This window comes from Carettochelys insculpta, chromosome 14, assembly GCF_033958435.1.
Source record: "Carettochelys insculpta isolate YL-2023 chromosome 14, ASM3395843v1, whole genome shotgun sequence".
Taxonomy (NCBI): Eukaryota; Metazoa; Chordata; order Testudines; family Carettochelyidae; genus Carettochelys; species Carettochelys insculpta.
This window is the reverse complement of record NC_134150.1, coordinates 40,051,809-40,078,066: the sequence shown is the minus strand read 5'-3', so window position 1 is coordinate 40,078,066 and position 26,258 is coordinate 40,051,809. Positions and strand designations below refer to the sequence as shown.

General features: G+C 40.9%; 1 protein-coding gene across 2 annotated transcripts in view; it reads left to right on the top strand.

Moving 5' to 3' along the window:
- The window catches only part of ZCCHC14 (zinc finger CCHC-type containing 14), an 83,342-nt gene that overhangs the window by 8,257 nt on the left and 48,827 nt on the right, over positions 1–26,258 (top strand). For both annotated transcript variants that reach the window (XM_075008898.1, XM_075008897.1), the window contains exon 2: positions 13,265–13,400. In XM_075008898.1, the coding sequence (XP_074864999.1) occupies positions 13,265–13,400 (136 nt within the window). The remainder of the gene's footprint in view (positions 1–13,264; positions 13,401–26,258) is intronic.

Genomic DNA, 26,258 nt, shown 5'->3' with positions numbered 1-26,258 from the left:
GGGTAGATGTCTCTTTTAATTCTTCAGTCTCTCTGAGACACTCGGGTCCAACTGTGCTTTGTAAAGATTGGTACAATATCTCATCCGTCGCTGCACTATCTTCTCACTGTTCATGAGCACTTTTTCTTTCTTATCTTTGATCACCATCTGCTTTGGTTGCCATTTCCTATTAATATTCCTAATTGTCTTATACACCTCCCAGGTCTTATGTTCGCCGTAATACCTCTCTGTATCGTCACATTGCTCCTCTAACCATTTCTCCTTCTCCTTTCTGGCTGCTTTCCTTACCTCATTGCATTTCATCCTATATTGCTGTTCTGTCATCTCAGAAATATCTCGTCTGATCTTCAACGCTCTCTTCTCTTGAACCAACTTCAGTGTCTCCTGGGTAATCCACTTCATATTGATCTTTTCTTCTGGAGTAGTCTGCTCAATTGCCTCTTCTATAGTGATGGCTATCCCTGCGACTCTCTTATCTAGGTCTGTCTCTGTGGTGATATTCTTAATCTTCTTTTCAAGTGCTGTTCTGTATTCATTCCCTGTTTCTTCCTCACATAGCTTCGCCACGTCTTCTTTTCTTAAACTGTGTCTTGCATTTTCTTTTGAGTTTTATCTTGATGTTTGCGATCATTAGACTGTAGTCTGTGTTTATATCCACTCCTTGGAAAGTTCGGCACTGCTGTACTGATGTTATCCATCTTCTTTTATCAAAATCATATCTATCATGTTCTTGGACTTCCCATCATTCGATTGCCACGTCCACTTCCTACAGTCCTTTTGTTGCAATCTTGTGTTGCAGATCACCATCTTATGCTCTGTAGCAAAAGTCTAGCAGTTTCTCACCTCATTCATTTCTTTCTTCACATCCAGACCTTCCCATGACTCTCTCCCAACCTTTATTATCCGTTCCAACCTTCACATTCCAATCTCCTCCGATGATCAACACATCTTTCTTCGGTATCTCCTCCACCGTCTTTGTCAGGTCCTTATAGAATAGCTCAGTCTCTTCCTCTGTACTGTCCGACGTGGGTGCATGCACTGGAACGACTGAGATGTTGAAGGGTTTTGCCTCGAATCTTACTACCATCATTCTTGCACTCACCAGTTTGTATCCTAATAACGCTCTTCTAGCTGATTTGCTAAGAAGGAATCCAACTCCTGCTTCATGCTTCGTTTTGTTTCCTGACCAAATGACTTCGCAACTGCATCTCTCTCCTGATGCCGTCCAACGCATCTCTGCCAGTCCAAGTATATCGCATCGGTATCTCTCCATCTCCTTCCGAAGCAGCTCTAATTTTCCAGTTGCCCACAGTGTTTGGACATTCCAAGTACCAATGGATAGCATATGTGTTAGTTGTAATTTTCTTTTGGTAGCCAACTTATCAACCCAACCCTGATCGCTCAATTGGTATCACGGACCTTGTTTATCTGGGCGACGTCTGAGCCAGCATCTTTTAACGTTTAATTGTACTGGCATTGACAGACATCTGACCAACCCTCCTCCTTCATCCAGGCTTGGGACTGCATGGCGCTCACAGTGGCTTCATGGTGGAGTTAAATTAATCTTGCCCAATAATATAATGAATGTTAACATGAGAATCTAATGTAGGCATTTAGAATCAAGCTTATTTGGATATTGGACTGAATATCTCATAGTGAGAAACCAAATAGAGCCACAGATCTTTCACTGAATTCATAATGATATTGACTTTACTTTCTCTCTGCTTTTTAAATACAGACTGATGATTTTGCATCAGCTTTGGCATCCTTGTATTTGTCATGTTTGTGTTCTATTTTTTTCTAATTATATTTTGATCATTATCAATTACAACTTTAGCAAAATTGAAATTGGACACTTCATCTGAAATAAATACAGAAGACTGCACTGTTGTAGCTGAACCACTCTAAACTGTTTTAGTTAAATTAAAGCTCAAGCTGTGTAAACCACTCATGGAAAAGCTAAGCTAGCAATTGTCAACCACACACAAACATTCCAGTGTGCAACTTCAAAGGTGTTAACCAGCAGTTGTGTTTTAAAGTATTTATCCACTCTGTTAAGAATCTGTATTTTTAAATTTATGATTTGAATTTCATATACTGAGATGCTGTGTTTTTTTAGCTGGATATTTGTGACAGAGCCTGTCTCTTTCTATGTATTTGCACAGCATCTAGTACAATGAGGCTCTAATCCTGAGTCTTCTAGCTATTACTCCAGCATGTCTTGTAATTTCCTCTCCCTTTAAGTCATTTCCCGTGTTAGTCAGTTGGAGAGAATATGTTGTGTTTTGTCATTTTGAGGTTGGATTTCTTTCCTTAAACAAAAGAGGTGCTAATTATAGAGATCTTAGTCCCATGAGCACAGTTAAGGGCTATTAGTGTTTCTGTTGTATTTTCAGTGACATAATTTAACTGTTAAAGTTAGTTCTGTATGAAACTTGGAAGAGAAGATTTTGATTTGTTTTTTCCTTTGAAATGTTTTCATATTGGCAAAAGGGGAAAGAGCAGGGTGAATTGGGTATTGCTTTGCCTGTATGCAAATTATGAAAAATATAAAAGATAGAAAAAACAATCCTTGTATGTATGTATGTATCATGCATGGCTTTTGCTTTGAGTATGTGGGGCAGTAAACTGCCAACTTTCTTTGCTTTTGGGTGACTGCTAAATATCTAATTATTTACATCCACAATGTTTGAAATCACTGACTCTTTTTAACTAAAATACAGCTCAGTATCCAATTTTAAAACCTTCCTAGCTACCTAAAATGATCCAAGAGTGATTAGATTAATTGCTTAAGAATAACACGTAGTCTTGTAGCACCTTAGAGACTAACAAATTAGCTTTCATGGGTAAGACCCATGTCTTAGAAGTGCGTCTTACCAATGGAAAGCTCATGACCTAATAAATATATTTGTCTCTAAGGGTGCTACAGGACTGCTTGTTGTGTGTGAAGCTACAGACTAACCCAGGTACCCCTCTGAGACAGCTTAGGAGTAACTTTTTGATGCTGTAGCATCAATCGTGTACAGGCTGAACCTCTTCAGATCATATAAATCTCTCTAATCTGGCACCCTTGGGACTTGACCGGTGCTGAACGAGAAAATTTACTGGACCATGGGAGGTCACGATTGTCTAGCAGCATTATCAACATTTGCACTGCTTACTGGGCTCATAGAAGACATTTAAGAACAGATCACATCTAAATAACAGCACAGAACACTGAGAGCCAGGATTGGTGGGCTTCATGGGAACATGGGAAACTTGGTCACACCCATGGTAAATGATGGTCTGGCTAACAATTCATCCTGAATTATGGATGTTCCCAGGCGAGAGTGCAGGACTAAAGAGGTTCAAACTGCGCTAGAAAAAAATCATTTTTAAATGTCAGCTGTCTTTCCACATCCCCTCTTTTCCTTCTGTATATGTGATTGGCACTATCTAGCAGCACTGTTTACGCCTATGCTCACTCTTTTATAGTGTGGATTTTATCTTGTTTGTCTGACCTTCTTAATTTTGTGAGTTGTTAGTGATATTTGGGTAACTGTGAATTATTCCAGTGAAAAGGCAAACTAAAAGTCTATTCACTGCCTGCTTTGGTTACCCACCAATATAAGGCTTGTTTTCTCTTCCCCTTTCACCTCTCAGACGTGATGCTGGGAGTTTGCAACTTCAAAAGAATAACACCATTTTGTTGCCTATAGCCTAATCTGCATTACAGAGTGAGAGTGAGGTAAAGTAGTTTATATTAATTTAACTCTGAAAACATCTGTACTGAAATGTAGCTCTCATCAATGTAACTTGCTTAACAACCCCACCTCTGTGAGGGTCATAGCACAGTTGCTGTTCTTAGTTAATGCAGTATGAGTGTACTTTGTATTGCTTACATCCGCTTGCTGCCTTTCAGAAACAATTCCATAATGTCCCACACTGGCAATTAAATTAGTGCAAGCACTGCTCGTGAGGAATGTTGTGTGGATGTGTGTAACTAATTCAATTAAGGTGGTGATTCTACATCAGTATAAGTTTAGTTTGACTTAATATTGTACTAGGGATGTAAAACTGTAACCAGTTAACCATTTAACAGATAGATAAATTGATACTTATTAGTTTCCCTTAACCGTGAATCTATTCAAGAGGTCCCAGCTGTTGGCCCACTGCAGGGTGGCAACTGGGACCTGGAGGGCACTAGGACGCTGGGCATGTGAACCTATCAGTCAGTATCCCTGGGTAAACTTTGGGTTGTTGCAGCACCCTTCACTTCCTTAGTTCTATGGTTAAACATTTAAAAGTGTAGTCAATAAAATTTTAATCAGTTACATGATTTTTGTTTTTACATGTTATTTACGTTCCTATTTTGTAGTGTAAAGTTACCTTTTCTGTGTTTCACCCATAGAATCAACCAATATGGTCACTTGCTCAGTGGAAGGGGTGCTAGCACAGATGAGAGCCTTAGCACAGAAAAAGACTTAATGACCAGGTCATTTTTTAACTACAGTGTTGATTAAACATGTTTTCAGTAGATTTAATTAAATGGTGATAAAATCAGGTCTGGCTGCAGGAGCCTTGTTCATGATTTGGCTACTCCTACCACTGATGCTGGCTGGGAATTGTTTTGTGAACTACCTAAATTTAGACATCATCTATTTAGAGAAAGACAGACAAAAAACCCTATACTGGAAGTCTTGGATGCTTTCAAAATAGAACAGTCAGATGGAGCTGCATAGTACCTAGTGCAAGTGTCAATGTGTTTTTTGCTTTCTTTGTAGATATGAATCTTACTGTGACTATCTGCTGCTAAAATTATACATCAAAACAAAAAAGCAGTAAAGTAGCACTTTAACAAGATAGTTTATTAGGTGAGCTTTCATGGGACAGACCCACTTCTTCAGACCATAGCCATACCAGAACAGACTCAATCTTTAAGGGATAGAGAACCAAAAATAGTAATCAAGGTTGACAAATCCAGAAAAAAATTATCAAGGTGAGCAAATCAGAGAGTAGAAGGGCAGGGGGGAGGGGCAAGAATTAGATTAAGCCAAGTATGCAGAAGAGCCCAAAATTATACATGTATGCGCTCTGATTCTACAGATACTACATCTGCCTTTTGCTACAGGAGGGAATTCTCCTTTAAGAATATTAAATAAAACAGAAGCCCTCTCAAGATTATAAAGAGAAATCTATGCCCATTTAATTTCTCATTAAAATAATGTGTAGTTCAAGACAAACCTACATGTCAGATATACTGATATGTGCCAAAGCCAGTTTTAGTACTAAACTACCTTCTGTTTATATTTCCTTCTGTTTACTGTTTAAAATAAAAGTTGTACTGACAGAATATAGACATGATCCACAGCTAGGCTGACCATATCTCTCTGTCCCAAATATGGGACAGGGAGAAAGGGTGGGGTGGGGCTGGGGGAGGGGTGGCTCCTCCAGGCCCTGGGGAGCTGGGAAGGTGGCGGCAGCCGCCAGCTCTCTCTTGCAGCCCTGGGGAGGCGGCAGCTGCTAGCAGTTCCTGCAGCACTGGTGAAGCCAAAGCTCCTGGCCCTCTCTTGGAGCCCCAGGGAAGTGGCAGCTGCTGGCCCTCATGGCCACTGGCCCTCCCCAGGAGCCCCAGGGAAGCAGCAGCTGCTCACGCTTCCCCAAGGCTCGGGGAGATGGCCCAATACAGGACAATTTGTTCCTGTTAAAAAATAAGTTGGGATGCCTTTTTGGCGTCCCAAATATGGGACCATCCCACCTGATACAGGATGGATGGTCACCTTGTGACCACAGCCTATACTTGCATTCAACAGTATTTGTCATTTTTATTTTTCCCCATCTCATAAATATATTGCATGAAAGCTGTGAAGCTATTGCTTTTGTGCTGTTTTGATCTCTTGCTGTTTATTGATGTATTTTTAAAAAAGCTGAAGTGTTTTTTTTAAAGGAAGTACAGTAAACTCTTTATACTACTACTACTACTACTACTACTACAGTAAACTCTTTAATATCCAGCAGCCCTGGGACAGGGAGGTTGCTGGATATGCAAATATTCTGGCTACCAGAGAGCAGCTGGGAAGAGGAACAGGCAGGGCTCAGTGGCTTCCCCCCCCCCAGGAACAAAATTCAGCACCCTCCCCTACCCCCACACACACGCCAGTGCTGGCTCCTGCTCAACTGCTGTCCCTGCCTTGTTGGTGGGGACAGTGTGGAGCTGCTTAAAGATAATGACAGGGACCTGGTCTGGGTGGCGGACACGAGGTAGGAAGAGTGAAGGAGCCCGTTGGCTGCATTCAGATGCAGCACAGAGGGATGCAGGATGGGTACTGAGGGGTGAGGTATTACTCACACATTCTGTAGTTCTCAAACCCAATCCATGACACAGCTTCTCCATGCTCCCACCCAGTGTCCACTGCTCAGATCTACTCAGCTATGAGTTGTGCCTGTTACTTGAGTGTCCCGGTTACTCAAATACCAGATAAAAAAAGAGAGTTTACAGTAAAGTTCTGATTATTTTACAGCAGAAGATCAGGTTTTGTGTGTTCTCGAAAATTCTGTGATGCTAAGTACACTTTGGAATTTTAACAGATACTTGGACAAAGGAAATCTCTATTAAAGAGTCACTATGCACCACTCCTTGATTAAGATGGATAAACATATAAAATAGTCATCGAATTTAAAGTGAGAAGGGACCACCAGATCATCATCTGCTCTGAGATATGCAGGATGCTGTCTAGTAACAGTAGGCAATAGGTGTTCATGGAATTTCCGAGGCCTTGTCCAAATGGGGATTTTACCCAAGTTCTGGGCATCATTGAATAGTCATCCTGTAGCTTCACTGCTATGATCCCCATAAGGCAAGCTATAATTTACACTGCTAAAGGCTACCTCAGTTGAAACCAAGCTATGCTGCTGCATGCAAATCACAGCTTTCCATGCCTATACTAGAGGGTTGCACAAGTGCAACAGTACTGTTGGTCAGAATCCCTAATCTAGACAAGGTCTAAGCCTGAAAGCAAACAAAAATCAAAAACACTTACATAAGCAGAAATAGCAGACTTTATACATCATAAAAAAGAAAAGGAGGACACAGTGCAAATTCTTTAAAAATCCTTTTCAGCTCACTCTCAAATCCTTCTGTGTTTGAGAACTTGAGAGATTTCTTCTCATGAGGCTTTATTCAAAGGGTTAATATCTGAAATTTGACTTGTTTACATCACAGAGAGGATGTAACACACAGAGCTGTGTTAGTCTGTATATTCACAAAACAAAAAAGCAGACCCACTTCCCTGTCACATGAAAGCTCATCACTTAATAAATTATTTTGTTAGTCTTTAAAGTGCTACATGACTGCTTTTTTGTTTTGTGAAGGTACAGACTGACAAGGCTACCGTTCTGTGACTATTCACCATGCAAGGCACTATGTTTAGCCATTTGGAATGGAAATCCATCAACTACATGAAAATATTAGCACAGTTTCAGAATTTCCAGATCTGAAGAAGAGGGTCTATCTTAGGAAAGCTCATCACCTAATAAATTATTTTGTCAGTCTTTAAAGTGCTACAGGATTCCTTTTTTGTTTTGTTTACACCAGTATTTGTGGTTGCCTTTCAGTTAAGTTGCACTAGTGTATACTGAACTGTAGGGAAGGAAAGCCATGGTTTTCACCAGTGAAGCTTATCCATGTGATGTATTAGCCAATGATGGGCAACGGGCTAATTCCTAGTATGGACATTTCACTTTCTGAGGCATTTAAGTTTCAATCCATGAAGGGTCTGAAGTAGGTATGTAAATGTAAAGAAGGTGAGCAGTGGTATTAATTTCAGTGGGAACTTACCATATGCTTCAAAGCATGCTGGATCTTAGACTTGAATGAGAAATACCTGTATCTAAGATCAATAATGAAGACACAGCAATGAACTGTTGGTTTCACTTTCTTGGGACTACTAGTGTGCATAAAGTTACGCACATGTGCAAAAGATGACAATTGGTGACTCAGACAGCATCTTGAAGACTAGCTTCTGGGGTTTTATGCTTCATGGAGCAAACTTAGAATGGTGATCTAGTCTCCTAATTGCCAGTCAGGAAATTGATATAAATAACATTAGTTATTATGAAAAAAATCTATATATAATACTGAGAGTGATGGGTAGATTTAAAACAAAAACAGAAACAACAAAAATAAACTGAGAAGCCTAAACCACCCAGAGTACACTTTTTGAAAGCAACTATGTAACTAAAAACTTAGAAATGAGTAGTAATTGCTTCATGATTTTCAGTCATCTTTTGGTTGAATGAATGTTCTAAAAACAGTACTGTACTTATGTTAATTGGAGATTGACAGGGGTTCTATTTAAATTTCCTTCAAGACTTCATAAAAGATTGAACAAAGTTGTTAATTGTTCTCAATATGGGGCCCCAAAACCTCAGAGGTATGGAAATTAAAAAAATTGAGTTAGAGGAGGTTGTCAGACAATATAATTTTGGGATGAAAAATTGGTGGAGTCCATCGCTCTCTCTGATTCTTGCCTCCTCACTCCTTAGTTATTACTTATATCTGCAAAATTATTTGGATTTTTCCCAATGAATGAATAGGAAATGATGATATTTATTCATGTAGCTCTTGGGCTTGAAGTCATAAGGTGCTACTTAATGCTATTTTCTTATCCAGTTTTCATTTGGTATATTTTTAGCCTATTTTTATGACTGAATAGGCAAGGAAATCAACATTTATTTTGTGTGGAATGTTATGGAGAAAACATCCCATATAAAGTTTCTTGCAAACAATTTTTTTCTCAAAAAAAACCTACATAATCTTTTCATAAAGTTATCAGTCCCTGTCAGCAAATAGTTTTCACTATTAAACTGTTATTTTGAAAGCAAACAGGTAATTATTGTTTTACTTAAATGCTTATTATTTCCCATTTATGAACCCTGCTATTCTCATGATAGGACTAGGTAGTAAATTGACTGATCAATATCCTCACTGCTACCCGTTAATAAAGCTGGTTTAAAGATTTGCCACTTCTCGTACATATTTGAGCCACACATGCTCTAGTGAGGATGTTTAGACTGGTAGCTTTCACTGCTGTTGGTACAGCTACAATTGGGGTTGTCAGTATTTCCATTATGAACTTATCTTTGTTCACTGTAATATACAAGAACCATGAGATGAGAACCTGAACTCAGAATTCTCATACTATTTTAAATTTATCAACTGTGCCACTATTAATGTGGTTTATACTTTGAATAATTACATGATTTCTGCACAGTTGTTCTGTAGCTTAGTAAGTCATTTTGGAAATTGACTGTAGGTCACACATTGCTAAAGAATCACCATTGCACTTAGCGTTCCTCCCTAGCCTGGGCATGCCAGCAGTGTAGCACTAAGTAGTTTCATTGGAAAAATCTGGCCTTGTATGTTTAAGAATAAACTTGGCCAGATACTTTATTGCCGACATGAACACTTTCTGAATCTGTTTCAGCATCTGCAAAATGTCTGTCTCTTTGGGGTGGGGGAAGGAAGTGGGCAGTGAGAGGGCAGTAGCAGAGCATAGCCTGGATCAATATCTATGTGAAATCTGTTTCTAAATGCTAACTTGTCTCTTTAAATGGTAACTGTTACAGTAGACTTTAAAATTCTTGAGAAAGCAAGTTGGTAAAACAGTTCCTGAGAAAAAGGAATCATGAATCTTTCCTTGGAGACTCCTGACTATTGGCAGAAATACTACACCAAGAGTCCAAAAAGGGAGGGTCTAAAAGATCCAAACATCTATTTGTTGTTTCCAGTTCCTGGGAATTTATCTGAAAACACACTTTCATTTTTTGTTTGGAAAGCTGGAATTGCATTTCACATTCACAGACAATGCCCTCCTGACCTAATAACATTCTCCTAATCTTTTATGTGCCTCTGCACAATAGATTTTTTAAAGCAAAATCTACACTGTCATCCATCATTCTTCTTAGAAATAGTGTTTGATGATAAAATGATCTTTGTACTTTAAGACGTACTCCAAATTGTGGGTCACCATGGCCTTTCAGTTATGGTAAATCCACATTATGACACAGCATCCATCACTATGTTCTCTGAATCCCTGTCTTTACTGAGTCTGAATCTAGCTTTGTTCTCAGAATTGTGTGCTGAATGCTCTCTGTGGTTCTAAACTATAGCAGAATGGGATTAAAGGGTACCAAATAAAAGCATTATGGTAATAAACCACACTGTTCGAAGACCTGTCTAAGCATTGAAGTGAAGAAAAATAAGGCATCTTCTGGGTTGATGTATGTCTACGTTCTAGGCTTGTGCGGGTGGGGGGGGACCTGATTTTTTGTTTAAAAGCTTACATTTGGCAACATTTGTATTAACAAACTTGTTTTCTATAATCAGCGTTACTTCTGAGGGGAATTCTTTCACTGTATGCTCAGAGAATTCATGTCTCCTGCCAATTTAGTTGTATCCCTGGGAAGAAAAAAAAACAGTAGCACCTGACCTCCACCCCCCGCATTCCCTCCTGCTCTAGCTACCAGACCTGCATACCTACCCCTGTTGAGTGCAAACCACTTGCACCTGGAACTCTCCAGCGAGCCCCTGTGCATCCAAATCTCCTGGACCAACCACTGGGCTTGTCTGCATGCATATTGCTGCACATGATGTCTACATCCATACCATCTCCATCCTGTAGATCTGTGCCTGCCTGCCTATGCCTGACACAGAGGGGCAGGGCACTGGGGTGTTTCTGCGGAAGGCTGGACCTTTACGTTTTGTTCAGGTTGAGGGTAGCCTCACTGTGGAGTCCATGTCCTGGGAAGGCTGAGTGCTGCACATTGAGCAAGCTCTTTGGAGTCAGTGGCCTGTGCTCCCTGGAGCCTTTTGTTTACTGTCACATAAAACATGCTGAATTTTAATTTCTGGCAAAGAATTCCCTCAGGAGTAGTGTAAGTATACAAACATAATGGTGTATAAATGCTATTTTTCATGTCCCTTTTCTTCTAGAACTGCACGTTTTGCAGTTCATGCAATCGAAGGGTAGTGCAGTGTGTGATCCAGTTAAGTATCACTTGTTCTTTAATTTTAAAATAGCTAGCTAATCTGAAAATATTAATGACTATACACAAGATTTTTCAGTGAAACTTTCTCTTGTGAAAAAGTTCATGGATACACAACATTAAGGGCAATGGAAGTCAATGGAAAAATGTTATTTAAAGTCTGCTTGAAGACTTTTAAACAGTCATAGTGAGCCTGGCCACAACACTATCTCCCTAACTAAAGTGCTCTGTGTAAAACTGATCAGTGTTGTGATTTGTTTGCCAGTATAAATTTACTGTACTTTGGTGTGAAAGTGAGTCACATAACACTAGTACAGCTGGTCAAGGCATGTGCTAAATTCATTTTTACCAAAAATAACAAAAAGGTTATCTATCTTCCTGGGAAGAATTTGGGTTTTGTTCATAACCAAAAGTGGATGACAACGTTTCTTAAGTAGGAAAACATCAGTCTGTTTCTTGGGTTAAACTGCCAGCAACAAGTTGGAGTCAGTGGAATACCTCTGCAGTATGAATTAAATGAGCTTTGGTGAACAGTACATGATTAGTTCTTTCATCAAGCCTTTGAAAAATTTTAGTTTGGACATCTGTGTGTGTGTGTACGTGTGTGTGTGCCTGTGTGTGAAGCTAAGCATGTAATTGCTAGACTTTCCCTTTACTCAGCCTTGTGTTTTTACTATTTTACAATTGCTCTTATGGGTGTAAAGCGGTGTGCTTGGCTGTCGGAAGTCAAGTAAATATCTGACTAAAAAAAATTAGAAACAGTCTAGTGATGTTGAGGAGGAAGACATGAGTTGTAATCATTTCTGTTCCAGCTTCTCTGAAGATTTTCTCCAACAATCTGTCTTTCCTTTTGGGAACTCTGGAATTTTTTTTAAAAGCAGTTTGACTTCTGTAGCACAGGTGTGTAAACGTGTGTGTGTGTGTGAGAGAGAGAGAGAGAGAGAGAGAGAGAGAGAGAGAGAACATGTGAAGGCCACGGTCTTAGGTGAAGCTCATAAAGGGATAATTCTACAAAAAGAGAGAGAAATTATGCTAAATCTAAATAATGTAATCAAGTTAGTCGCAATATACTAGGCGAATTGTGGGTCGAATGAGATGTTTTAAAAAATTGCTTTGCTCCTCATGGCTTTGCCTGGAATCACTATATGATTGAATTTTACAGGAAATTGTGAACTCTGATGTTAGGTATAATGAATAATGGCTAGTTTCTTTTGTTACAATAAGATTACATTTTCTTATCTTGTAATTTGTGAAAGGATAGAATCCATATTAAATTAGGGATTCCTTGTTAGTTCAAAATGTGGCAATTGAGTTTCAAAGAATGAATTTAATATAAGTACTTTTATTGATATTAATAACTTATTTAAACACACACATTTTTTCACCTTTCAGATATTTAGGTCCTACTGATAATGTAACCCATCTCTGCTCTTATTTCTTAAAAATGTGAGAAGCTAATTGACTAGCGTAATGTGGCAGATTCTTCACATTACCGTAGTAACAATAGGTGTTTCTCAACAAATGTGCTTATTGTTGTGGAGAGTAACTAAAGTAGTTTAAATGTTTTTTTTTCATGTGATTTGCACTATGACCCTCTCGAGTCATAGTGCAAATATGTTCCTTACGCTAAGTGCAGCTTAAAAGGTACATATTAGGCTATAACGTTGGTTTTGATGATTCAGCCAACTTGTTCAAGCTTTTTCTCTTTTCATAATGAGTAATTTTTCATCAAAAATATAGTCTGCAGATCTTGATGGCAAGCTCCCAATTGCAAAGCCAACCGAGTCATTTTCTTACCCAGTTTTTTTCCTGAGAGGTGACTTTGGTTTTATATCTTTTTCAGAAATATTTAAGATACCTGACACAATATAAAAGTGGTTGCCTTTTGCCTCACATAGTAACCCAGGTTTGCTGTTTTAAGTTAACAAAAGAGGGTAACATTTTATAAACTTGTTTAAAATGGATTGTTGCAAAAGTAGAACTATGTAGAAAAGAATGGTATTTTGAGAAGCTATCCTGTGTGGATTATCAACACTAATCTAGATTTACAAATAGTTGACTAAAAAGCTCCTCCATGAAATTCTTTCATGTAAAATATACTAAAAAATGTGTAACTGTTTTAGAATAGAGCAGTAATGCTCTTGATGGCTCTTAATTCAATTTGAAACATTATTCACTGAGGATAGGAAAAGGGAATGTTCTAGAGTTACACCAGTTTTAATTATTATGTTTTTTCCAGGTCACGCCAAGATCTGAGACCCCTATAAACAGTGTTAGTAACCAAGTTAGTAACAGTTTGGAAAATGCACTACATACATCAGCACATTCCATTGAGGACTCGTTACCCAAGAGGTCTTCAGGAAAACACTCCAAAGGTGCGTACCAGCTTGCTTTGTATAATTTATGTTGGATAATTCTAAGTGCTTTAAGCAAATATTTTATAATCCTGACCCAAGACTGGAACTGTTTCTTTGCTACCTTGTTGGGTTTAGTAAGGATCACAAACTGAATGGAGAATAGTATTGGAGAAGTTGTCTTTGTTTTCCAATAAATAGTTAAATTTATATAGTAAGAGATACATTCCACTGGGCGACTAGGGTGTTTCTTGCAGTTTAACCTCCCCTTTAACTCTTTGTCAAATTACGTCTTTGCAAAAACTGAATGTCTCCTGTTTTGTTTGAGTAGTCAGTTGTCCATTTATCTTGTGTCATTGTATGAGCAATTAATGTTTCCTGTGGCCAGTGTTGCTCTTCTTGTTAGAGAAGAGACAGCAGTTAGAAGCTATGTTTTGGTATTCTGTTTTGATTTTTCAAGAGGACATTCTTGTGTGTGCAGTACAGAGAGGTAGAGGGGTAGGAGAAGCAGTCGACCCTTGGCACCCTCCTTCACCCACCCACACAGCCCTATTGTTCTGTCCATTTACTAGCTTTGGAAACTGGATGTTCATCTGAAATCTCCAAGAGTTGAATTAAATGCTGTGTGACCACAGGGTATTAATACATGTGCAGACCTTACAGTGTCCAATACCTGTGTGTAAGCATACCTTTCATCTTGATATGTTGGTTATTTAAAAAAAAAGTTTGAGTATTTTGGTTAGTTAAGGGAAGCTAGCAGAGATTGTTACACACTTTGACTTTTACACATGCACCAAACTGATGCTTCTTCTTGGGTGTAGCCAGCTTCTGAAGGACTTGGTGTAGGAAGAAAAAGTTCTCATCATTTAATGGTACAATCAAGGGGCGCACAAGCAAAAAATAGGTTTCCTGAAATTTTGAGGTGGGGAGACCAACACCCCTTTCCCATCCCTTTGGCTTATGCTTAGAAATACTCAGACTCCTTTACTTTAGATCAGCAACACTCAGAATCTGAGTTTACTTTTTTTAATTGCAATCAGAGAAACATGTGGCTCATAGTTATGCTGAGGGAATATTTTGAGCTCTAAGATATTTGTGATGGGGTTTAAGGGCAGAGACTAAGGGAGTGAAGGAGCAGTGTTGGACCAGGAGAGCCCAACTCCTCAGCAGCTGTGAAGCATGCTTCAAGTGGAGGATCTGCTGAAAGAGGAATTCTGAGAATTAGGTGGGGTGACTCAGGAAAAACAGGAATGAAGGGGAGGTTGGCTGAAGGGAGGAAACCAGCTTACAACTTGTGGGGACAGAGCTATCCAGAAGAGAAGGATCTGGATTTGGACTGTGGGTAAAACCACAGTCCAGGGGGTAAGGACCTGACCTCTCTCTTCCTGCCTCCCCTCAGTCCTGCTGAGAGAGAATAACTGAACACTAGGGAGTGAGCTGCTGAAATTGGGAGCTCCCCACTGGAATGGGAAAAGAACTGCAGCCATGCCCCAAATAGAAGAGAAAACAGGGAGATAAAAAGCTGCAAAGGGAGTGGGCATAGGAGGGCCTGGTCAAGTGCAGTAGAAAGAGGCAACTGAAGCACTATGTGCTGCTCCCCACTGGGCCCTTAGATGAGACTGGTGGAGGTCCTGGGTCCTGGCTCACCAGGAAAACTCTGGGCCGCTGGGGAATGACTAAATAAAGCTTGACTGCTAGCCTAGCTGAAAGGACTTCTGAACCACAGCCTTCCTGCTAGACTGGCTGACTTCTTGGTAAAATCTACTGTGCTAGTTTTATATGTATGTGCAGGTTGAACATTTCTAGTCTGGCACCCTTGGGACGTGACAGGTGCCTGATGAGAGAATTTTCCAGATCAGGGGAGGTCAGTATTATCTAGCAGCATTACCAACACTTCCATTGGCTACAGGGTTCTTGGAACACATTTAAGTTTGAATTACCGCTAAATAACAGCACAGAACACTGAGAGGCAGTACTTGTGGCTGTAAGCAAACTTTATGGGACCATGAAGAACTTTGTCACACACATAAGTGTTCATCCAGCTAACTGAAATCATTCCAGATTACGGATGTTGCAAGATGAAAGAGTTCCTGATTAGAGAGGTTCAACCTGTAGAACAATGTTTAACTGCCTTTGCATATGTGAAATAATGCCAATAAGTTACACAAATTAATTAGTGCTAATATTTTGTCTTTTAATTTAGTTTAGACTTCAAATGCAACAGCAAATCTTAAGAAGTTATGAACTGAGTGATATGCTCAAATAAAGAGGTGAAATCTAGTTATTTTGCTGGGGGCAATGCTGTGGATTGTTTAGTGGCCTGTAATTCTGGGCTCCTGAGTTCTGTGATTTGCTGTGTAAACCTAGGGTAAATCTGTCTCAAATGCTTTTTGCTTCAGTTTCCCACATCTATAATATGGCTGTAGAAAAATCACTTTGGAATCCTTGATGAAAGGTGCTTCTACAGGTATATTATTTGATGTAGAAGCATAGAAGCCAAACAAGATTGGAAGTAGTTAAAGATCCTAAGCAAAATTTGGTGTCTCCCCACTATAACCTCCTATTTTTAAAAATAATCGCAATAGCTATAAATTTATAGTCAAATAAAGCTGTAAGTATCTATTTCTTCAGTTATAAAGAGTGCAACACTCAAAAGAAACCTGCTAATGGTTGTGAATGATTTCTGTTCTAGCGCCAGAAAACGTGCCCAGACTAGTCTTGGTACAAACTGAAATTAATTACATTTTCCTCTTATACTTTTCTATTTTTAATCTATGAATTATAGAATGTTATAACCAAGTTGTTTGCAGGGAAGTTAATTAATGTGTCCGTTACAAAATACTTGGGGATCAGTACAGGGACTCATAGAACAAATACAGTTATTTGAGTAACTGGTATTCTAGATTCTGGTTAACCAGCAGCAAAGACTATTTCTAATCCCTCTTCTATGTATGACAGTCTGTCCTGTGGGATGTTGGCCCTTTCCTTGTATGCTGGGATCAGATCTGTGATTGACAGCCCGCGAGAGGTCAAGGCTGCCTGTCTGTAGAAAAATCCCTCAGCTCTCTGACTGCACTCCTGGTTGGACAGATGACTGGGGTTCCTCCATTGTAGCAAAGGCTTTCAAGGATAGAACTACCCAAAATTTTAAAATTTTATTCCATTGGAAACTCTGTAAATAAATTTTAATTTTTTTTCTGAAATTCTTTTTTGCACATTGGTTTCTAGCCCACCTTTCCTCATACAGTAAACTATTGAGTTATGCGGGGTTTGCGTTCCTTGCAGTCCCTGCGTAACTCAAATTTTGCTCAAGCTGAGGGAGATGGGAACCAGGTGGCAGCCTGGTTCCCAGCTCCCCTGGTCTTGCAAGAGCCAGGAAACTGACCAGCCCAGCATGTGCCGGTTGGTATGCCAGGTCCCGCAAGCAGGGGGAGCTGGGAACCAAGGAGCTTCTCATTGGCTGCCCCAGCTGGGGAGAAGCTGGGGAGAAGCTGCCATCATGGCTGTCTGCCTCCACAGCTTCCCCAGCTGGAGGACCTGGGGTGGGGGTGGGGGTGGGGGTGGGGCAGACAGCTGCTGCAGTGCGGTTTCTCCCAGCTGGAAGAAACCGCTGCAGCAGCTCTCTGCCTGCCAGACTCCCCCAGCTGGGGGAACTGGGCAGGCAGACAGAGGCAGTGGCGTGATTTCTCCCAGCTGGGAGGAAGCAGGGAAGAAGCCCTGTCAGCTGGGGGCTGAAATGCTTTCCATTTGCACTTAACTCACTTTTAATGCAAGTTAAGCCCAGACTGAAATGGTACGTACTGGGGGATTACTGTACCTCTTCTCAGTGGGGATTGCTGCTAGGACAGATTTTCCTTCCACTTTTCCTCTGCCATGGCAGATAAGGATAGGAAAGAGTACTTCAAATTCTCTCATTTCCCCCATTTCATCAAGCATACTAAGTCAGACTTCCTCAGTTGTATAGAGGAGCCTGGACCTGAAACAGAGACCAACCTATTGGTGCAGAAACAGCCAGGTCTCCTTGAAGCAATCCGGATTTTAACAGGTAGAAGGGCTAAGTCCCTACAAAATCAGGGAAGTGGGCCTCAGATAAAATTTGCAAATGATTTACATCCTGACTCATAGAAAGCTTAGTAAACTGTACAGTTGTAGGCGGTTCTAGCAGCATTGTCTGGGTCTTGGAAATACTGACAAAGGTTCTTTGTTAACCCTCTACCCTTCACCCTGAGTCTATGTCTAGACTGCAGGCTTCTGTTGGGAGACTGGAAGTATCTTGGCAGAAGTCTGACCCGCTGGGAGTGTTCTACCGACATTCCTGTCTTCTTCATTCCACAAGGAAGAAGGGATGTCTCAGCAGAGGGGGTTTTCCCAACATTTGGCCCCATGTGGATGGGCCAAATGTGGGGAGGGCCTCTCTCGATGGAACTGTTGGCAAGAGATGCGCAAAAGTGGTGTGCAACTTGTGTATCTTTTGCCACCGATTCTTGGCAATGTAGACACAGCCTGAGGCTATGTCTATACTTGGGAAATAAGTCAATTTCAGATGCACAATTATAGCTATAGCATTTGCATAGCTAGACTCGAACTATCAGAATCGATATATTTTCCTTGTGAAGTCTGAGCCTCTACAGACGTGTGTCAACATCCCTTACTCCATGCAGTAGTATGGAGGACAGGAGTCGACAGCCGAGCTCAAAGAGATTGATTTTGCCACGTCTTCACCAGACATGGAAAATCGAACTCTGGAAGATCTAGTGCCAGCACATTAATCTTCTGGTAAGTATAGACAAGTACAAAGTGTCCAACTTCAGTGTCCTGAATGTAGAAATATTGCGTACTTCTACTCGGTGACAGGTAAGAAAAGCACTATGGTACTGTTATGCCTGCTGAACATTTGTTGGTGATAACCTAACTTCATCTGATGGGTTTGCTGAACATTTCTTGGTGATAACCTAACTTCATCTGATGGGTTTAAGTGAGTCTGTGCTCACGAAAGCTCATGCTCAAAACTTTTCTGTTAGTCTATAAGGTGTCACAGGACCCTTCGTTGCTGTTACAGATCCAGACTAACACGGCTACCCCTCCGAAACCTAACTGCAGTAATTCTAATCTGTATAAATAGTACAGTCAATATATTTGCAGCATTTTATATTGTCTTCATTGGCTTTATGAGTGGGCTTTTTTTGTTTTGCTTGTTTGCTCATCTGTTTGTCACCATACTGTTATCTGGAAAGATCGCCATATGTTCTCTCTCATGCATGACTTAGTCCTCTTTCCCTGATTATTTGCCAAAAATGTATGTTACAACTAGAGCGTCATCTAAAGTAGTTGCCCATCCCATCTATCCAAAGTACATCTTTGGTTAGGTAACAAATTTCTTATGTAGAATGAATGTCTGTATTTAGAGGTTTATAAAGCTTGCTTGTTTTTCTTCATGCGTAGGTGCATAAATATCTTACAACCAGGAATATAGCTTTCTTGAAACTTGGGGACAGAACTGGACCCCGCAGTCACTAACATCAGGGGAATGTCCTGTCTCTTGAAGTTCCTTCCGTTTTTTTCTGCCCTCCCAATGGCGTGCAGCCTCAACTAATCTTTCTCTTTGCGGGGGTATTTCTGAGTCAAATTCCAATATTGATTTCAAACTTGTAGACTAAGAGTTTGGCTCAATAATGTATCTTTCCAGTTCACATCCCTATCCTAGGGTTGCATTCAGTTTTGGGAGAGATTATGCCTTCGGTTTATTTTCAGTTTATAGCTGACAGGGGAGGTCTTCTAGTGCAAGATTGTAGCAGCAACAAAAGGTCCTGTGGCACCTTATAGACTAACAGAAAAGTTTTGAGCATGAGCTTTCGTGAGCACAGAGCAAGACTAGTGCAAGACTGTTTCTTGCAATGGCTGACCTCATATTGGGCACCAGTAGGTTTATAATTAATACTTTGTTGGTCTCATGCACCCTGAAAGATAAGTTAACAAATGTGACTTTTGCTCATATGTAGTACAAAGTCTGTAGTTTAGTTACCCTGTTAAACCCATGTAACATAGCCATGAATAACCGCCCAGGAGGGTTTTGTTGTGTGGATATGTAAGTGTCAAAGCTAAAAGGGCAAATCTCTGTGGCAAGTACGTTTCTATACAGTTTCCAGTGTTAACTGCTTCTTTTGGGCATCAACCTTATTCCAACCCTGCGAGGTTCTAGACCACAACCTGGGAACCTCATTTCATTCCTCGCACCGGTGTGGAAAGTAACCTCCTGCAATTACACTTCCTATCCATTAGAGTGGGCCTCCTGGTGGTGGTGATCTCCAATCATGTAATTTGGCTTTAATTGGGAATTTTCTGTAACTAGACATAGGGTATGCAACATTTTTATCCAAACTGGTATACCTCATAACTTTTGTAGCATTTATACCTAAATAATTCCTCCTTTCGTTGAGCATTGGAGCATCTTTAGGAGCACTAACAGTTTGAAAGCAAACTTGGCGTGCTATCTGTATTAAGATCTACTAGATATTCACCTAGCTATCAGTACTTAACTTCACCAAGTTCTGCACATCAGTCATAGCTAACACAATTTAACATGTTGCATATGCACACTTCATTCTGGATGTCTGCATCTAAAGGATGATCCTATTCAATACCGTGGAGGATGAGATGAATGTATCTATTTTATCTGAATATTTCCTTTCTCAAAGAATAACATCCATCAATCTGGTCTGCTCTGGGAACAGTGAGTATCAGTTGTAAGCTCTGTGCAGGATGATGCTTTGATCTTGTTGCTGTGAGGTGGAATTTATCAGGCTCTTCAGTAGGAGAAATTGTAGTGCCTTTTTCCTCAAAATATATTTAACACAGTCTGTACTTTAGGAAAATAGATTTGGCTGGTACTCACCTGGAAGTAATGTTAGACAGTAGGCTGTTTCTCTGGTGCCTATTTCTGCTTCCAAGCTGTAAGCAGGCCAATGTGCCCATGGCACTGGATCTGTTGAGCTTATTGCTCAAAAAAAGGAAGGTGTAAGGTAAGCACAAATGGACTTTTTAAGATTACAGTAAGGGGGATAAAACATTGCTAAACTTCTGTCTTGCCTGTCTTTTTCTATATATGTAGACCAGAGAGATTTCCTTTTCATTGTAGGAGAAGTATGTTGCATTCCACACTGATCCAAAGAAAGCAGCTGAATGCAAGTGAAACCTAGATTTCTTGTTGCATACGCATTGAGTCTTAGATGCCTCGTACTTCCCTTTAAACAGCCGCAAGCTTTTTTTGGCTCAGTTGTCAGTTCATCTCTTTTACTACTATAAAAGAAAAAATGCCAGTGCTTGATTGGTTTGGTCTGAAAGGTGACATACTTCATGCTTTGTACTTCAGTTTGCCTCCAGGACATACACTTTCAACATCAGTGCATCTGTGCAGTGTTGGTCCTTTCTGTTTGGTAATTTGTGTTTTGTAACGTGACATTTGAATTGAAGTCTTGAAGAACTTTAAAATTATGCACGTGTACAAAAGATGTAGTTAAGCACTATGAAAAGATGTATGCCATGTTGTTGTAGCTGTACTGGTCTCAGGATATTCGCGAGACCGATACTTTTAGTGGATCAGCCTCTGTGGTAAGAGAGAGAAGCTTACACAGAGCTCTTCGGATGAACGTTTTTTCTCTACTATGAAAGTTAATTGCTTCCTATACATATTAACTTACAATAGGAGCAGGAAATAAACCTGCTTTAGAATCGGGGATATGTAGGGCTGGAAGGGACCTTGAGAACTCATTAGGTGCAACCCCTGTCTGGAGGTGGGACAAAACTAGATCATCTTGGATAGCATTCTATCCGACCTGTTCTCAGAATCTCCAATCTCGTCATTGGAGATTTGTTCCTGCACAGAGGATAGGGTTTATTAGAGAGATACTAGACTTGACCCACAAAAGGACTTTACTGCTGGACAGATTTCAGACCCTGATGAACCATATGGCAGGAGTATCCAGGTTTCCCTGACAACAGCCAGGGTGTGCCTGTGTCTTCTGGGACACACATCAGCCTGCATGTACATTGTACGCCATTCTGGGTCCACGTGCAGCCCTTTCAGTAATGGCTGACATAGACTTACTCCTAGTCCAGGGAGCACCTGGAAAAGGTGGCCACTATTTTACCAGCTCTACTCACCTTGTTAGCGGGGCGGACCAAGACCAAGAATGTCTCAGGAGCAATCCCGTTCGACATTCCTGCTCCCTCAGTTGAGATGGTGTTGAACACCTCAGACCTCAAGTGGTGTGCACCCCTTTGAGGGCTTCAGGCCTGAAGAGAGATGGCTCCTGAAGGAGACAATGTTACATGTGAATGTCAGAAAGCTCAGAGCAGTTTTGTTGTTTGAGGGGGTTGTCTCTCACTTGTGTGGCCCCCAACCCAAAAAAGATTCCCTATTCCTGCCATAAATAAAGACAATGATGAAACCTTATTTTTGGACATAAATTAATATTTTATTTAAAATTAAGTTTGGTAAACTAACATGATAAAGTTAAAGCATTTAATCTGTTTATTTTGATTATTAATATTTCCTTTCTGTCTGGTTATATACTCCCGCTTATGTTATGGCTCCAGCCGCCTAATAGCATTTCAGGTATATAGAGATAAAGAAAGTCATTTTGCCATCATTGGAGGTTCACTGATGGGCCACTGAAAGGTTGGCCTTGAGTGACAACAAGCCAAAATGTTTGAGAACCACTGTGCTAGAGGCAGAGTAAAAGAGATACTTAGGACACAGATAATTTGTTACGAGAAATAGAGTAATTTCCATATAATAACTTTGGGTTTCTTATGACAGTAACCTGGCTGCATAAAATCTATTAAAAAAAACAAATGGAAAACCCACATTACTAGTTACATGACTGCCTTCCTGAAGAAGAGAGGTGACGGTAGTTTTTATCTTCATCTTTGCACCAAATTCCAGATTATGTATTTTAACAATATTTGTAGGGCCTACCATCAAATGCTGTACAAGAGTTAAAAACAATACATGTGGGCCTAATGCCAGAGGAAGAGCCACACAGTCTGCCAAAAAGCAAAAGTAATCCGGAAAGGAAGAACTTTTGGACATCTGTGGGAGTTCTGTGAACAGAACAAATTAGCACAGGTTGAAACTCTGTAATCCAGAACTCTTTCATCCAGCTAACTCTGTAATCCAGCGTGATTTTAGTTAGCCGGAAGACTGCTTACCCTGGATGTGGTCAAGTTTCCCTCCATCCCATAAAGTTAGTTTACAGCCACCGGTCCTGGATTTCAGTGTTTTGTGCTGTTATTTGACTGTAATTTCCCCCTCACTGTCTTCCAATGACCCAGTAAGCAATGGAAATTTTGTTCAGATGCTAGAAAATATTGACCTCGCATCATCTGACAAATTTCTCATATGGCAATGGTCAGGTCCTGAGGGTGCCAGATGAGACAGATTCAACCTGTAGTTAGCCCATAGGATGCAGTGAGTGCTGATTATTTTGGGTTTTAAATATTCTCTTTTGTGTCTCAGTTTCAGAAAGAACATTTGTGTAAGAGCTGATTAAATTTTAATGAAGACATCTCAGTTCATTATTTTGTAAACAATGTAGTAATTCCTAGAATTTTACTTCTTTTATCAGATAAATTATTAGTGACCCACACATATTAATGTTCAAAACCACGTGTTTTAACCATTAAGTGGATAGCACGTGTAGGCAGTGAATACTATTGCTTTGTGCATGTGATACTTTAGGCAATGCGCTAAATGTGGTCAGTTACCACAGCATAGTTTCCAACAGAGCTGTGGGATAAAGTACAGTGGACCAGATGTTGAAGTGTAAAACAAAAGGCTCTTTATTATAAAGGCAATGTAAAGTTCAAAGTATACTAAAACGTTAATCTTATTATTAGTGTCTCACTTCTCAGATTTCACTTGTACTTTGCTTAATGTGTCACTGTTCTTACCACAAATTATCTCTAGTGAAAATTCTCTGTAGGTATTTGTAAGGTACAAGTCACTGGCATCAGCCTCTGCAGGGGTCAAGTCAAGTGGTGTAACTTCCTCCTCTTTCCTTTTTGTTCAGTATTGAAGATGGCTTACTGCACTGCCATCCAGTTTAATTTTCTAGAAGGTGGCAGAATCCCACCAGTCTTTGGCCATTTTACCCTGTATTCAGCATCTTCTCTCCTACTTCCCCTTGCCACCCCTAAAATAGAAAAATGCATCTTTTGTGGCCAAGTTTAATTTCAAGTGGTACAGCTGTGACTTCTGTAGTATTTTGGCATAGATCATGTGAACTGCTGTTCATTCACAGCCATGCGCTCACGTTTTAGCGTGGGCAAGTAGTTTGCACCTTTGGATAAACTTAGTAAAATTCTTAACCTGTAAAACAATTGCATTAGGCCAGATTCTTTAGCCCTTCTCATTACATGAGTCCCAGTGCATGAGTAAAGACTTCATGATTGTTCCTTTTGTGAGCGCACCTTGTCCCTGAGCTAAGCATCTGATGAAGTGGATTTTACCCATGACAGTTTGTATGTTCTGGGGGAAGGAACTAGGATAACAACTTGGATTCATTGATATTCCATCTCCCGATATTTCTGGGTTGGGGGATGGTTGCTGATTCAGGAAAAAAACTGTGAAAGAGATGTGTATGTGATTATATAAGTAAGCCATACTCAACCAGAAAAGTCCTTTTTTAGTAATATTCACAGAGTATCATCATAACAAATCTGTCTTCCAAGTCAGCAATAGTTCAGTTTTCAGACACTGTTCTTTTGAGAGAGAGCAAAGCAGTTAAGCTTCCAGAGCAGTGTATGATGACAATAAACTAGTACATTGGATTTATAAATACAGTAAACTCTCAAAATGTGCAATTTCGAGTTGTGCTTAATGGGAGTTAAACTCATCTCAAGATTCCTCTCCCCCGACCCCATCTAAACACCCCCCACCCCACCCCCAGCCTGCGCAGCCTGGGTTCAATCCCCCACAGCCCTGCTCACCACTCACACACGGCTCCAGCTCACCCCTACCTCGGCTCTGGCTCTGGCTCAACCCCCCCCGCCAGCTTGGGTTCAAACTCCCCACAGCCCGGCTCACCACCTGAATACAGCTGTGGCTCACCACCCCCTCTCGCGGCACTGGCTCACCCCACTGCCCCTGTCCTGATTCACCCCCCTTGGCCCTGGTTCAACCACCCCATGGCCCCGTTTCAAATCCCCCATTCGCAGCTCCAGCTCAAACCCACCCCCCAGCACATGGCCCCCATTCAACCCCACTGTGGCCTGTCTTACCCCCCCCCCCACGTGATTTAAGCTCAACCCCACTCCCACCCCAGTTCAGCTACCCCACTAGTGTGTGTCTCCAACTCAGCTCCACCTGCCCCCGCCCCACAGCCCTAACCCACCCCAGGTTTAACCTCCCTGCCCCCCTCCCATGGTCCCAGAGCACTACCAGGCTTAACGTTCCCCATTGCCCCCCTCCCCAAACCCCAGGACTTACCTTTCAAAAAGAGCTCCAGATGCTCCTGCTGCTTCCCTGACTGCAGAACGTGCATTCTGCTGGGGGGGAAAAATCTACCGACCGATTTGCGCAAATTCCACTTACACGAGGGGGCATGGGAACAGAACCCTCATGTAAATCGGGGCACTACTGTGCATGTATACAAAATGTTGTACCAGTTGTTGCTGGAAAAGACAGTTTTGAGAATATAATTTAAAATCACTTCCATATTAAAATGCTGAACTGCTAAATGACTGCGTTAAAATAAAGAATATGTCTACTCTGCATCTCATAGTGTCTCTCGCAGCCTGGCTAGGTAGACACGCTAGCTTTAGGGTTGCCAGCTTTGATTTCTGGAGACTTCATCGAATGATACAATCTCTAATTAAAGATGTGTTTTCTCTATTTCTTTATTTTGTTTTCACCTTTGATTAAATAGAGTAAACTCTCAATTTCGCTGACCCCGACTTAATGGACTTTGGAAATAATGGATGCTGTCTGCTAGCTCTTCCCCCATCAAATAAACGCAGGCGACTCACCAGAGCCACCGCTGCAGCTGGGGCTGCCGGGGCTGCCACGTGTTCTTCCCACGAGCAAGTCAGCCAGCGTGAGGCTGTTTTGGGTACTGCTGTGCACAGGTGTGGAGTGTGGGGTTGAGGTGCACTGAATGACCCTGGCTGTCTTGGCCGTGCCATCTGCCATCTCAGCTCCCTAGTGCACCCTGCAAGGTGCCTTAATTCCTGCACATTTGTAATTAATGCACTTTTGGCATTTACAGACACTCCTTCCCCCCATTAGTCCATTAAATCGAGCATTTACTATAGATCTGTTTCTAAACACCTGCAGAATACATACAATTACCAGCCAGATTTGGATTTCACAGAAGATATGACATCCTGGCCTTATTTAATTCCTTCTAATATGCTAGCTGTTGTATAAGCATTAGGTATTTTGCAGTTAATTCTAGCTATTGAATCCAAGGATTAGTGTACTTTTAAGAATATTTTGACTTTACATTTTTTGTTTTAGACGTAAGTCTATTGTATATTAAACAACTTTCTGAAGCTTTTATACAGCATAAATTACAATGTTCATTTTCCTTACAAGGAAGTAGAGTTCAGGTTGAAGAGTTTAAACCAGTGGTGGGCATCCTGCAGCCCATAGGCCACATGTGGTCCACTGGGGCTCCTCCACATGTGGCCCGTGGACCTGTGGGTGCTTCCCTCCTCCACATGCCTCTTGCACAGACACCAGGGCAGCAGAGCTCAACACTTCCTACTCTTCACCCCCACCCCCAGCACTTTCAGAGGAACCTCAAATCATCTGATTTGCCCTCTGTCCCCACCCCTCCCAATACCATCCAAAGCTGGAATACCACAAATCATCAGTTT